At 30.4% G+C, this 16,383-nt stretch overlaps 1 protein-coding gene across 1 annotated transcript; it reads right to left on the reverse strand.

Annotated features, from left to right (window-relative positions):
- Positions 1 to 2,755: 2,755 nt before the first annotated feature.
- On the reverse strand, positions 2,756 to 3,154 carry LOC105113408 (uncharacterized). Its single transcript, XM_011009571.1, has one exon. The coding sequence runs from the start codon at positions 3,152 to 3,154 to the stop codon at positions 2,756 to 2,758; it is 399 nt and encodes a 132-aa protein (XP_011007873.1).
- Positions 3,155 to 16,383: the final 13,229 nt, after the last annotated feature.

Below are 16,383 nucleotides of genomic sequence, written 5' to 3' on the forward strand. Positions count from 1 at the left end.
CCCAAGGAAAAACTTGATTCATGTTGAAAGAAAAGCTATTGTAATTTGTAGCACCTATAACCTCTTGACTATCAGGCTTTCAAATTTGAGAAAAAGAAACATTTTGTGTTGGTGTAATTATCCTCTTAGAGATAGAAATGATAGAAATGTCATGATCAAGAAACAAAAGGTTTTGAATATTTAAATAAGAATTTATCAAACTAGATGGATGACCTAACATATATTTTTATAGATTAGTAGAACAAATCTAGGTCTAACAAAAGATCTGATAATGTCAAACCAAGTTAATGGCTTAAAAAGGCGATAACATGAGATCTGGTCAACCTTAAATTTTTCTAAGTGATTTCTACAATTATGTATCTAATGGAAAGCTACTTTGTCATTTATTAGGCTATTGGATCTCCAAATATTAGATCCAAAATACACTGTTTGGTTCAATTTTGTTATTTTTTTTTAGATTTTTTTTATTGTTTTATTTTGGATTTTATGTTAATTTTCTTTAAGCTTTTGTATTTTGATTTTTTTTCCTAGTAGAGACATGATTCTCTAGCCTATTTAAAGTTATTGTATATATTTTAAGGAAACATACATTATTAGATTTATTTTTAAATTTAAACTGCAAATTTAAGGTTTATATCTACAGCTTTTGTACATTTAAAATATTTTTTTTATTCGTTTATTGTTTTTCTAGGCTGAAGGTTCTAAGGGAAACCAGGAAGTGCAGGAATAGGAGGCGTTCTGAGAGACCCATAGGGTAGTCTCTTGTGCGTTTTCTCGTGCATGATTGAGGACATGAATTCAAATGAGACTGAAAGTTTTTTCCATTAAGAAAGCATTAGAGATTAGTGTTCCTTCATCGTTGGCAAGTCAGCTTAATTGGGTTGTGGAATGAGATTCGGTTAGCAGCCAGATGGTTAGTCTTCATAAGATTGCCAGCAACCTTTATGCTTTAAATCATTTAAATCATTGTTATAAAATTATTGACTTGGATAAATTTAGTTAACTTAGCCAATTAATAGTTGATGCGGCTAAAATTTAGATGAGATTTGATTTGATTATTATTTTAATATATATATATATATATTAAATAATGTTTTAGATTGAATTGGGTTGATGCACTTAACTTGTGATTCAAATTTTAAGTTTATGCAAAATAATTTATATCTCTTTATGAATTGAATTTTTAGTAAAATCTTTTACATAATTCAAAAAAGTGTTATATGGATGACGGAAAAAAAGATTTAGTATTTCATAATTCATTAATTTAATGCGCAACCATTTATTTATATCATAGAACTATTTTTTTTTTCAAATTTAATTTTATCTCAACAAATTGTATATATAAAAACACGAAGCATCAAATCACTGCCTCTTCCAACCATTGGCCGTGTATGTACATACGCCGCTGGCATTACCACAAGTTTCCAACTTTCTGGATATGTTCACATCTCCACCATGACGAGGAAGTGTAGCCGTCAAGCTCAATTCATGAATCGACTCGGAAAAGGGTTCGACTCTTTAAGATATCAGGTTAACTTTTGAATTATCGAGTTTATATGAGTTAATTGTTTTTAATGAAACAATATTATTTTAATTGAATTGGGTCACTCAGACTATTATCAATAAAATTTTATCAATTTAATGTCTGATATGATTCAATTCAAATCAGGTTTTAAGTTCTAAAATTCTCAAGTAAATCTTATAAATTGAGTATGGTTTAATAATACTCTTGTGTCATTATTGTCAAAAAAAATTAAAATGTTTTGAAAATGTATTTAGGATGAATAGATATATTTTGATATGATTTTAATATATTAATGTTAAAATTATAAATTTAATATTTTTTCTTATTGTTTAAAACTTGGACCTGTTCGGTAAGTTGACTTGACACTTTACCATTCCAAAAGCCTAAACCAGTTTAGATTAAAAAGAAAATTAAAAAAAAAAATCAATTGACTTTATAATCATATTAACCGGTAAAAACTAGACCATTAACTCTATTAACTGTTTTAAGGAAACAATATTATTTTGATTGAAAATGAAAATTAAAGTCAATTCTCTGGGCTCCACCCTTATTCCAATTTTAAAACTACGATTTTATTTTTTTACATTTTAAATATATTCCTACAAAAACATGAACATCGTATTACTAAATATGAGATTGGTCAAGTGAGGTGGAGATGGTCACACTTCATGTGTGAAATGTGAACAGCCTCATCTCAATACTTTGGTATAGACAATGGGTATAGAAGGAAGTTGACTAACCTCATAATAAAAAAGGTGTTATTGGTACTATATAAGTCTTTTATCTTCTAATCGATATGGGATAATAGTCTCATCAAAACCCCTTAAACGAGGAGTTTGGGTAGGCTCATCACAAGGTATTGTTTTATATGATTTTTAGTGGATTTTGTCTTTTAAAAGGCGTCTGTAATAAAAACGTATCCTTGATGCCATATAAACAATCAATACCCTCATCTCTTAATTGATATGAAATAATATTCTATTAATTTCTATTCAAATTAAGATCATAGGACACCAAGGAGCATGCATACTGCATTATCAAGAGGGAAGAAACTTGAAAGCCAAACAAGATATCCCAGCGAGTTTGAAAATGCGGTGCACCGAGCAGTATCGTTTTCCCAAATAGTACAATCACCTTTCCAAACGGCTCTAGATAGGGTATAAGGGTGGAATAACTACCGGTGGAGGGGAAAGGACTATTTTCATAGCTACAGCTTATAGGCCAAACTCTTCAAAGACCCTGCAGGGGAAGATCCTCGACATCAACCCAAATATCTTGCCCCATCAAGATCATCACTTTTCGTTGAGCTCTAACCGTGTACCTCCTGATCATGTCATTAGCTTCATCTCTCTGCATGAAGAAGACAACCCTGTCTTCGGGAGCAAGGCCTTTCTGCTCTACAAAACGATGCCAAGAAGAGCGTAGAAGAACGGGTTTTGAGTATGCTCCAGTCAGACGGGTTGACAAGCAAAACCTCCATACATTATCAGTAGCATCGACTGCATCAAAATTCATCATATGGGCTCCTTCAGGAATTGGAAAAGCGTCAAGGACATGGGTTGGAAGTGAAAGAGCATGGCTTATATGGGTTGGTTTTAGTTTCTTCGTGAAGATATGTAGTTGTTCCATTCCTTTTCAGGAGATACAAGAGTTTCTGTGAAGAGAGAAAGCTAGGGTACTGGGTGGAGAGATTGGCTATATTAATAGACACTAGGAAACAAACTCAGAGGATGAGAGAGAGATGCTATATGTAACTTATAGAGATGTGACCACAATTTGTGTTTAACCAATCATTGGAGTGTAATTAGCTATACTAAGAAACAAACTCAGTGACTGAGAGCGAGAGGGATGCTTTATGCTATGTCTGTGTGTGTGTGACAAAAAAGAAAAAAATAAACGAACTTGCGAAGATTTGAGCCAAAAAAAAAATTTAATCAATCACTAGAGTGTAATTATTTCTGATAAATTTAGGAATAAAATCATTTTTTTTTATCTATATTCTTAATCGAGTCATTAATAAATATATGGTATGTGGTTATATATCAAAGTTATAAACATAGCTAAAAAACCATAATTTAACCCTAATTTAATTTAAACATAAAATTTTTCATAATAGAATAGAAGCTTGAATTCAAGAAAATCTTTTGAAGGCAAACCCAATTCAGTTATAGATTCATGGGAGATTTATAAAAAGTTTGCAATGATTTTAATGGCTGGTAAATTCAACGAATGATTGAACGGTCCACAACACATCAATTAACTCCTAGCTTAGCTGCATGAGAGTATGTTCTTGGATAGATCAATTAACTCCACCATATAAGTTCAAAATAATAGCTCTTCCTGTGATTGACCTAATTTAGAAGTCAAAATAGATAGCTAGGGATCTATAGAGATAGTGAAGTTGGGAATTGGTGTTTTCGACTATTTATCTCCTAAGATTACTATGTATCACTTACTATTTATAAGTTAATTAATGACTCATTAAATATTTTTACAAAGGAGACAATATTTTATTCTTATTTATAATAAAACAATTAAGATAGTAGGGCTTGGATTTGGTTTAATTAAATTTAAAAAGTCAATTAAATCAAATAAGTTTAACTGAATTAATTATTTATTTAGTTTAATTAAAAGCCCAACTTAAATTGAATTCTAAATCCTGGATTTTTCAATGCATATTTTTTCTTAATTAAATATTAACATGGGTTTTGGATATGATTTAATTAAGTTAATCGTCCTATCTAAACTTTATTTCAATTGTTTTAGAAATTGAAGCAAGAATTCCAGAGTGTAATTTCTGGGTTATCCACTCGTAAATTAATTAAGATAATGTTGAAGACATTAAGTGAAAGAAAAAACAGGCGATATAAGACATTAATTTGGCTTTGAAAGCTCAGCTGGTACTATTTCAACTACCATGAAAAAGAAGTATCCATTGATTTACCATGTAAGAGTAATGACAATTTAATTTCTAAATATAGCTAGCTATAGTTTACGCGACTTCACTACTTTATGTATTCTCGATTCTCTAACATTAATAGACTACTAAATACTACCATTAATTTCTTGATTTAATTGGACAACCTAAGCCTTTATCACAAACCTCCAAGAACCAAACAGTATGGATATGAATATAATTAAGTCATTGTTATTAATTTAATTAGATTCACATTAATATTAAAAATATAAGAAAATAGCTATCCTCTGTAGAGATTTAACTACTTGATAAGTGGATTTGTTTTATATTTATTGTTCAAAGTTTCAATCTTAAATCATTTAATTTAAATGTGATCACAAAGATTTATAGTATATTTTGAGATAAATTAAATACAAAGAAGAGTTGTGTAAATAAAATAAATAATAATAAGCCTCTTTTCTTTGTTTAAAACCTAAAATTAGAAATAGAATATAAAGAAACGAACATAAATCTTTAACTTTCTTTTTTTATATACACAAAATTTGTCTGCCTAAATTCAGAGAAAATTGAAGTAAATAAAAAAAAAAGGACAGAATTTCGCTAGTAAGATCCTATACAAAAAATTGTATTTTTTTGTAATCAGTATATCTAAACAAACAAGACATCATTTCCCTTATTTTAGTATCTTTTATATCCCTTAACATTTTTTATTTGCTAAATGGATCATTAATTTATTTATATATTTTGAATGTAAATGATTTCTTTAAAATATGTTAAAAAGATACTTATTCTGTGTAAAAATAAAAAAAAATTATTGTGTTTAAAAAATAACTAACAACACTGTATTAGTTACTCTATATGATTTCTTTTAAAGAAAGAAATAAACAAAAAGACGACAAGAATCAATATAAAATTCATTATCTAAATTAAAAATGATTAGGTACTTCCTATAATTATTTTTAGAGAGTTTTTCTTTAAATAACTAATAAGATCATAAATTACCTGTAAAAACTGCCACAATCATGTCCTCATTTCTTTAATTATTAACTTTGTTGATTGGTAGACAACAAAGACTAGTTAAAAGCTATCCATGTCAGTATACGGAATAGCCGTGGAAAAAGATGTCTGTTTAACGTGGAACACATGGAAGAAATTTGTGGCCATAATATTGAAGTTCTCCGTTAATTAAGAACAAGGACCACTAGAGTTAGCCTTTCAGCATTCAATGAAGCATGTATGAAGTCTTGAATGAGAGGGAACGACAAGTCTCCATCGCACGTGAACTGCTATTAATACATTGACATTTTAGGTTTGATTGAGAGGAAACGACAAGTTTGTTTATGAATGAATCCAGGTTTTTAACTAACTCAATTCCTTCTTTTATTTTTCTACCAGACCGGTCTAGATCTTAAATCAACCCTAGCCAGTTGTAAGTTAACCAACAAGTTCAAGTTTTATAACAGTGGCTGCAATACAAACTATGTTAGTTCATGATAGTATTTTTTTTATTGAAATTTGATTCTCAAGTGATGCTAAGCTTTTGTTTTAAAAAATTATTTTTTTAAAAACAAAAAAATGTATATACTAACTATATTGCTTACGAAATATATAGATTTTTAAAAAGTTGTAGCGGTGTGATGACGTGAATTTTACCGATGAAATGACCAATGGATTCAAATCCAAATCTCTGTATAGTGATGTGGTACAATCACTAGTTGGTATATTGATGGTATTTTACTGAGAGTTGCAAAAATATTACAGCATTTTGCCACAATCACCAATAGATATACCAACGGAATGTGTCCCATCAGTATTTTACCGAGAGTTGCAAAAAATTATAATATTTTTCCATAATCACCAACGCCTATATCAACATAATTTGTCCAATCATTATTTTACCAAGAATTGCAAAAACATTATAGCCCATGCCACAGTCTTCGACATGTTTCTCGACGAAATCATCGACAAACGGTGTGAATTCCAATGCATTCAACTGTCAAATTGCCAGGTCGGTCGGCACATTTACCACTACAATCACCAACAAAAGCGGCAAATCCAATGTGTGCGTGCTTTGATACCTATTTACCAATGAATATACTGACGAACTTTGAAAAATCTAGAGGGATTTTCAAAATTTTAGTGTGAAATTCAAAAAACATATTGACAGAATTTAATGTTGGGCCAAGAAAATATTATTTTAAGTTCCATCAGGAAATTCATTGGTAAAAATTTAGTATAAAACCAACTCCCCCTCTGCAATTCATTTTTTCTCGGTTCCTCTCATTTGTCTTCTCTTCTCCTCTGCTTCTTCAAACAGTTTTTTTTATTGTTTTGATTGTAGTTTTCAACAATATTAAAAGGTATGATTCTCCTTTCTTTATCTTTGTATTTGTTTACTTCTATTTATTTTAGTGATGATTATTTTTGTTGTGTTTTTTGTTTTGTGTATTATTTGTAGATAAAATCTTGAAAGCAACACACTATTAAGGTGAAAAAATTTCATTGCTAAATTCTTTAGTTTTTTCTTTTTATTTGTTCAATTTGTTTTATTGTGTGTATGGCCATAATAATTGAAAATTTTGTGAAATTTGAATTGTTATTGTTGAATTTACCTTTAAAATGTTAATTGAAATATAGAATTAAATTTAATTAGTTTATCTTAATTTTATTATATTATTGCTTGTTATGTTTTTTATTACTTCGATTAATTTTAATTGTTATTTATAAATTTGCATAGATGTTAGTTGAAAATATATAGATGTTGAATTTCTATAAATGTTAGGTTGTATATAAGATTTTGCAATATTTTTATAATTATTCTCATTGCATTCATAACCATATTCATGTAAGGATTATTATTGTCATTTGCAACTCCATGCACATTACTAGCATTAGAAGTTAACCCAACCACTCTTTCTTTTATGCTCTTATTACAAACAAATAGTTCTTTATGTGCAAACCAACATAGATAATCCTCCACAAACCCTTTGTGTAGAAGATGCATCATTACAACATCTTGATACATATACTTTTTATTTTAACACTTCCTATATGGACACCTAATATCGCTTATAGTAAAATTTATGGGATTAGATGTTGTGAAACTAATAAAACCCTAAACCCCATTACAATAATCTATCCTCTACAATCCTTGGGGTAAATCTCAATACATCAATCAATGATTATCCATGACTTCTATCGAACCTCTATAAAATTATGATGAAAACATGTAATAATTAACTATGTTAGCTAAATAAAATTGCAAAAATATTAGTTTATCTCAAGATTATCCAACAAACTAATTAAAACTTTTCATAAATATTCATTATCAATTATCAACAATCATACAAATTTATACAACTAAGTAATAGCATTTGTTATAACTCAATTCTAGGTTATCCCCAAAAACTTACTTTTTTTCAAAAAATAAAAATAAAAAAATAAAATAAAAGTTGGCAATGTCAAAAAAGCAGATTAAGGACTATAAAAAATATAGAAAAATCAAGCTACAGTTTTTGGACAAAATTAAAGACCTAATTGTCCCTTAGTTTACCCGAAAATAAAGAATGAAAAAAATAATTGATATGATGATGCTCAACCAAGTGAAGAAAGGAAAAAAAACAAATAAAGAGCCCAAACTCAATACTTGGGGGCACGACAAACCATTTTGGAAAGAAATTTCAAAGAAAAAAGGTCAAGAAACAAACACTTATGATCTTTAGTTTTGAAATCCCTTAAACACCTTTTGAGCTGCAAATATCTTATTCTTCATAATCAAGAGCCCAAGCCTACATTACATGCCTAATCAAACTCTTTCTGATCAAAGACAAGCAATCTAGATCAGTAGGCAATGCTTTCTCATGCGAACCAAATCATTATTCATGCAAATAAAATGAAAGTTTTGAAAATTAGTTCTCTGTAACCCTTAAATTAAAGTTTGAACCTTTTGACCAATAAAATATCATTTCATATTTTCACCAAAAACAAAACAAAAGTTTTTATCACTTCTAAAAACATGTCTATACGAATCTCTTTAATTTCTTTATAATGAGTTTGCTTTGAATCGATGTTGAAATAATTTATGTGTCTGTAATAGCTTTGAAATTTCAAAATTTATGCATGAAAACAACACCTTGTCAAACCTTCTATCACATAGTCTTTTTAGTGCGCTTTTGAGCTCTCTCTTCCTTTTAAGCATATCTTTGAGCCCTCACTTTCTTTTGAGCATGCTTTTGGGCCCTCATCTCTTTTTGAGGGTGCCTTTAAGCCCTCACCTCCTTTCCAGTGTGCCTTTAAGCCACCATTTCTTGGGTAGTGGGTTTCTAACTCTACCTCATTTCGAGTGCATCTTTGAGCCCTCACCTTTTGGGTAGTGTATTTTTTAATCCTACCTCCTTTTAAGTGCGTCATTGAGCCCTCATCACTTGGATAGTGCTTTTTCTAACCCTACCTTATTTCAAATGCGACTTTAAGCCCTCATCTCTTGGGTAGTATGTTTTCTAACACTACCTCCTTTTGAATGTAACTTTGAGCTCTCACTTCCTTTCAAGTATGTCTTTGAGCCCTAACCATCCTTTTTCCAAGTAAGTCTCCTATTATAATGAAACCAATTCTCCATGTTTTTTTTACTTAGGTAGGTCACCCATTACAATGCGATCATTCTCCATGCTTTTTTTATTTAAGCAGGTCACCCATTATAATGAGACCATTCTTTCACCTAAATAGGTTACCCATTATAATGAGACCACCTCAAAAACTCTTTTTCATTCTTTTTCTTAGGTAGGTTACCTATGATAATTTGACCATTTTGGGCTTAATTGAGGAGATTAAAATTTTAAGAGATCAAACTTAAATTTTATCAAGTTAATTGAATGAAATTAAGGGTAAAATTACAAGAAAATTGAAGAAATTTACAGTCTATGACCATTTTGCAAAAGGCAGCAGACTATGAGAGCCCAATTAACACAAACTGGGGGTAAAATTGAAAAAATTAAAAGTTTAATGGTCAACTATGGGTTAAATTGCATAAATCTTAAACCAAAAACCAAAAATCAAAATACAAAAGGCACGTAACTTCAAGGTTACAATTGATGTTTATCCAAGGACTCAATTGTATAACATTAAACATTTGAAACTGATCAAGGGTGTATAAGAGAAAAATTAGAAATCATAGGATCAAAATGAACTTTACAAAACAACACTGTTTTGGTTACTGTTCATTTTCTTCAAATTTCTCTGAAAAGGTTGTTTAGGTTACCTACTTTGTAGATACATTTAATGCATGTACCCTCTATCAAATTTGACAAGACTTGCACACAAGTGATCACCTAACATCCTTCTTTACCTTTGGGTATCATTTGTTCAAACCAAATGACAACATAGCGGCCCCAACCCAACCTAAAGAGGCCAACTCAGACAGCCTGCAGGTGTAGATTTGACAGTGCACCATGACTACTTTAAGCCAACGATTATGATCTTTCCTAATTGAATCAAGGACTGGATTTTTTCCCCAATATATAAAACATTATCCTTTTCCACCGTCTATAAATAGAGGTGGATTTCATGGCCTGAAAAAGGAGAGATTGATATCCAAAATTAGGAAAAAATCATTTATTTCAGGTTTGCAGCGGCTGCTCCTCTCACTCCACCGTGCCCTTCGACCACCACCATCCATCACCACTGTTCTAGCCAACTGCCAAAGCCACCACTAGCCTCTCCACCATCAACCCCACCGCAATAAGTTGTTTAGCCACTAGGAGCCGCCACTGCCCCCACTCTTTCTCCCCCTGTAGATTTTCTTCTCCTTCTTTCTTCCTACCTTAGCCACTACCTGCACCATGCTGCCCTTCATGCCTTCCATATCACCAACATCACAAGTTAGCCTTCCTTCCCCTTGTTCTTTTTCTTCGTCCCCCTTGTTTACTATGTGAATAGTAGGCATGAATGGCGTGAATTAATTCATGCCTTTTGTTCATGCATGAATAGTGAACATGAATTATAATTCATGTCTATTGTTCATGCAATAGTGGGATTTGGCCAAGAGTTTTTGGGCCGAGTCCAAGCCAATCCCAAAAAAAATTTAAAAAATATTTTCTGAAAAATTTGTGATTTCCCTATGTATTGTCTTATGGAATTTTGCTTAATATTAGTTTATATTTTTATACAGTAAAGATATAAATCCAGTATAAAATACCTAGGTTTTCTCAAAACATTGTAAAGATATAAATCCAATATAAAATACCTAGGTTTTCTCAAAACATTAAAAAAAATATTTTTGTTTTCATACATACGGCTAAGTCTCTCAAAGAAAAAAATCACATCATATTTTCATACAATAAATTTTTTTAAAAAATATGTATTAACATGCATATTGGCTTTAATAACCAGTTTATTAAAGTCATGAGAACTAGGCCAATATTTCAAAAACACCTAAAAAATATTTTGTTTTCTTTTAATATCCGAGATTACAAATTTATATATAAAACATACTCTTGATATTAAAAAGGTAGTTTTTTTTATTGGCGTTAGAATAGTTAGGTTTTAACACGATAAGATAAGGACCTCCTTACGAGTAGAACTTTTCTTAAACTATAAACATACCAATAATTAGAAAACATGACAAGACCTTAGATTTTTATTAAATAATAAAACAATGCAACTTATCTTAGGTAAGGTGTTTTTGGGGTGCAAATACCTTTTCTTTATGTAACTAGTCTCTGTATCTTATTTATGAGACTAGTTAGCGTTCCTAGTGATCAAAATACTAGGTGGTGACTCTCATTCCCTAGGTTTCTAGTGACCAAAATACTAGGTGGCAACTCTCATTTTCTTTTTCCATGGAAAAAGATAAGAATTCCTTAAAAATTAAAACGGACCTAAGGTTGATGGACGATCATTGCGACACCGCACACGTGCAACAACATTGATAAAAATTAAAATGAACCCGTTAAACAAACTGTTAATTATTTCATCACAACACATGCAATTTAGTAATTCAACAAGGTTTCAAATTTACAAATAAATATATTTTTTTAAAATCTAAAATAAATCATAACAAGTACAAAATTAATTATACATTCATACTACAAATGTGTTTGTAATAATGAGTTTAAAACATGTATATACACTATCAAAATACATATACTACAAATACAATTAAAAAACAATAAAACAAACATTTAAATGTTAAAATTAAAAAAGTTAGATTTTCTAAGAAAAAATGATAAAATCTATAATAAATCAAAACACGGATGTTGTGACCACTAACAAGATCAAAAGATTGATATATTCTCTTAGGTATAGGAGTGTTGAAATAATAAATAACTCGGTAAGACTCGGATCGAACCATATAGAGATGAACTATATAAATTATAAATAATAATAAAATAACAACAACAAGAAGTTAAAGAGAACTTTGAGATATAAGATTAATGTGAAGATCAAACCATGATAAAAATAGTTGTTCAGGTTAGAGAATCCACTAATGGTATTTCAAATAAGTATAATATAAACTCTTTTTATTACTCAACTAGAAACCACACACAAAGAAGTTCCAATCAGATGATTTATGCTTAATAGTTCATTATAAATTTTTAACATGATCATATTAATTATCTTATTTAAGTAACACCAAACTTTTAAATATTGTCAGGAATTCATGATGCTAACTTATGTTAATAACAAATCAAGTTCCTTCCATAGCACAAGTGTAGGTTATTCCATTCGATTGGCTATGATAGTGTCAAGTATTTGTTGTACCAAGTGTTATACAACACAAATCTAGATTAACCTTTTAACATGTAAGGTATTAAGAATTAGTAAGATAAAAAGATAAGACATGTTAATAGCAAACTTTCTTGGATATAAACATTGAAGTCCATGTTGAGTTTAAATTATACCTATTCTAAAACCATTAGTAAAATTTTTTCACCTTGACATAATAAACTTAGCTAAACATTATGGAAAAAAAATATAAATAAACAACATAAGAACATAAGTATAATAAAGGAAATGAAAAGTACAAATAAGAGATTAAGGAAAATATAACATGAAATAAAACTTAAACGTTACAAAAATATAAAGAACGAAATAGAGAGCATGATCTTGATCTGAAAACCTAAAATGCGTAAATGCATGGCAAATGCCTCGTTTTATAGGCCAAAACTTGAAAATATTAATTTGTTGACTAATTATTGAGTGGGTGGCCACATCTTGACTTGATCACAATCTTTATCTTATTGTTTAAACAAAAAATCATTGCTAACATCAAAATTTGAACAGACTATCTTCATGAAAGTTCTAGAAAATTATCTCAGCTTTCTAACAAAAAAATGAGGTCATTTGGACTTCTACAACTCGAGATATGAGCTAAACACTGAATAGTGTTTGGGTTGCAAGATAAATTCAGACTTTTCCATTTGTTGCTACAATTTGAACTTGAAATGATCATTTTAAATCTAGGACTCCGCATGAAAGTCTTAGGCCTATGTCTTAGTGTTCCATCCATTTAGAGCAGACCTCAATCCAAGTTCTAGAACTCCAGTTATGATCCAATGACCAAACAATTTTCCAGTTTGGACTGAACCATCATCTATTTTCTAAACTTGGCTCTTTCCTTGTCTTCTAAATTTCAAAAGTTAAACTTATCAATAAATCATTTTATTTATGTGATGGACTTGCATTTAAGATAAACATTTACCATAAATTAAAGGTATCTTATAGTATTAGACATGATATTATAAAACATGCTCTAGTTAAGGAGTTGTTGATACTTTAAGTGCAAAATAATGATATAAAACCTTGATAAAAATATACTTTGAAGTACTAAACAACCATAAAACTTAAAGAAATATGATTTGTGTTCAGAAGAGGGGGATATTTTAAGGGGGTTGGTTGTTTGCAGTTTGGAGAGGAAGAGTTGGGATGGAGAAAAAGAAGGAGACATAAAGGAGGAGAGGGTTGGCTGAGTGGTGATATATTCACTTTAGCTAATGGAATCACTGATAGAACTATTCTATTTGTATATTTGCCCGTAATTTTTCTGTAATTCTGATGGTGAAAAGAGTCACGTCACTGTACAGAGATCTACTTTTAAATCCATTAGCAATTCTATTGGTAACATTCTATTTGTATATTTGTCCGTAATTTGTCTGTAATTCTGATGGTGAAAAGAGTCATGTCACTATACAAAGATCTAGTTTTAAATCCATTAGCAATTCTATTGGTAAAATCACCCACAAAAACTCCAATGTCAGTGAACTGCTTTATTTTTCAAAATTCTATAAATTCAGTTTGCAATTCAATTAGTATACACTGACGGATTATGTAAAACCCCGGATAATATTATTGATATTAATAAAAGTCAAGATTACAAAAAAAGAGGGAACATGATAAATTAAATTATAAGAATGATGATATATTCAAGAATTTGAATTAAAATGTTTTGTTCAAGTGTTAATATATATAAAGTTGGGAGTAGATTTAATTCCCTTAGAATTACAAGATTTTAAAGTAATACGAGATATGGATTGGTTAAGTGCATATAAGGCTCAAATAGACTGCTTTGCAAAAACGGTGACTCTCCAAGGATCAAATGGAAGGAGAGTGATTTTTAGAGGGGAAAAGAATGTTATACCAAATTGCATCATCTTAGTTATGACTACCTTGCTTATGTGTTTGATTCAAAAGAAAAAACTAGAGAGCTAACAAACATCCCTATAGTGAGAGAATTTACAGACGTGTTCCCAAATGAATTACCAGGGTTACCACCAGATAGGGAAGTGGAAGTTTCCATTGATGTACTACCTGGAACAACACCTGTTGCTCAACCACCATACAGAATGGCGCCTGCTGAATTAGCTGAGTTGAAGATTCAGCTACAAGAATTACTGGATAAAGAATTTATTCGTCCAAGTAATTCTCCTTGGGGAGCTCTAGTATTATTTGTAAAGAAGAAAGATGGGACCCTTAGACTTTGTATCGATTACAGAAAACTGAATAGAGTAACAATAAAAAATAAATATCCACTTCCGCGGATAGATGATTTGTTTGATCAACTTAAGGGAGCCAAGGTGTTTTCAAAAATAGATCTCAGATTTGGATATTATCAATTAAAAATAAAAGAAAAAGATGTGGTAAAGACTGCGTTTAGGACTCGGTATGGACATTATGAGTTTCTAGTAATGCCATATATTCTTGCTCTTTATTTAAATACACATGTTGGGGTTGTGATAGATTATGTTCATCGGTATGTACGAACTGAATTGCAGATGGAATTTAGGTTGTCAATGATTAATACCGACAGAAATATACTGTCAGTATATACCGATAGAATGACCAACAGAATATACATTATTGGTAATGATGACCAACAAAATATTTTTGCCGGTGAGTCCATTAGTTTTTGATAAATTTTTTGTAGTGAAAAAAACCTCGGCTAACTCAATAACCTGATCATTAATCCCATTAATATTTTTGAAAAAACAACATTATTTTAATTTAAATAATAATAATAATAATAAAGTTAATCCTCCTTATGCATGATGAGGGCTCAACTCTTGTATCAATTTTAAAACTATAATTTTTTTTTCATTTTAAATATATTCTTACAAAAACATGTACATCGTATTTCTAAATATGAGATCGGTCAAGTGAGGTAGAGATCGTCACACTCATGTCTCCAATGGGAACAGCCTCGTATCAATCCTTCGGTAGAGACAATTGGTATAGAAGGAAGTTGACTGATGCCAACTTTTGTGTTGTTTTTATTATATAGCTTCATCATATCCTTTCTATTCAAATTAAGCTCACAGGACACCGAGGAGCATGCATACTGCATTAAAAAAAAGAGGGAAGAAACTTGAAAGCCAAACAAGATATACAATAGTAGTTAGAAAATAATATAAATTATATTTTAAAATTTTTTTAATAATTTAAATTATTAAATTAAGATGATTTTTTGATATGATATTAAAGTTTTGATAACTAAGTAGTCACGGATTTAAATCTCATTATTTCTATTTATTTGATGCTCACGGATTTAAATCTCATTATCTCTATTTATTTGATAAAAATCAAGCATAAGGTAATATAAATATGTGTAAGTTAATTTTAAATTCATAGAACTTTCATTTAAAATATATTAAAAAATAATATAAATCATATACTAAAATCTCATTTAATAATTTAAATTATTAGATTAAGATTATGTTTTGATATTAGTTACATAGCTATTGTAGTTGGATATTAGGAAACATATACAATAATTCTCATACATGACATTGATTGCTAAGCAAATTATTTAACAGAATTCTATTCCGAGTTATCTATTGTATCAACATTCTTATACCAGAGCAAGTTTGGAAATGCAGTTGCACCGAGCAGTATCATTTTTCCAAATAGTGCAATCACCTTTCCAAATAGGGTATAAGGGTGGAATACCTACCGGTGGAGGGGGGAAGGACTCTTTTCGTAGCTAAAGCTTATAGGCCAAACTATTCAAAGACCATGTAGGGGAAGATCCTAGACATTGATCCAAACATCTTGCCCCATCAAGATCATCACTTTTCGTTGAGCTCTAACCTTGTACCTCCTGACCATGTCATTAGCTTCATCTCTCTGCATGAAGAAGACAACCCAGTCTTCGAGAGCAAGGCCTTTCTGCTCTACAAAACGATGCCAAGAAGAGCGTAGAAGAACGGGTTTTGGGTATGCTCCAGTCAGACGGGTTGACAAGCAAAACCTCCATGCATTATCAGTAGCATCGACTGCTTCAAAATTCATCATATGGGCTCCTTCAGGAATTGGAAAAGCCTCAAGGACATGGGTTGGAACTGAAAGAGTATGGCTTATATGGGTTGGTTTTAGTTTCTTCGTGAAGAGATGTACTTGTTCCATTCCTTTGCAGGAGATACAAGAGTTTTTGTGAAGACAGAAAGTTAGG

This window comes from Populus euphratica, unplaced genomic scaffold (assembly GCF_000495115.2).
Source record: "Populus euphratica unplaced genomic scaffold, PopEup_1.0 scaffold418.1, whole genome shotgun sequence".
Taxonomy (NCBI): Eukaryota; Viridiplantae; Streptophyta; class Magnoliopsida; order Malpighiales; family Salicaceae; genus Populus; species Populus euphratica.

Coding starts and splice junctions, on each gene's coding strand:
- LOC105113408 (XM_011009571.1), bottom strand. CDS start 3,154: ATGGAACAACTACATATCTTCACGAAGAAACTAAAACCAACCCATATA.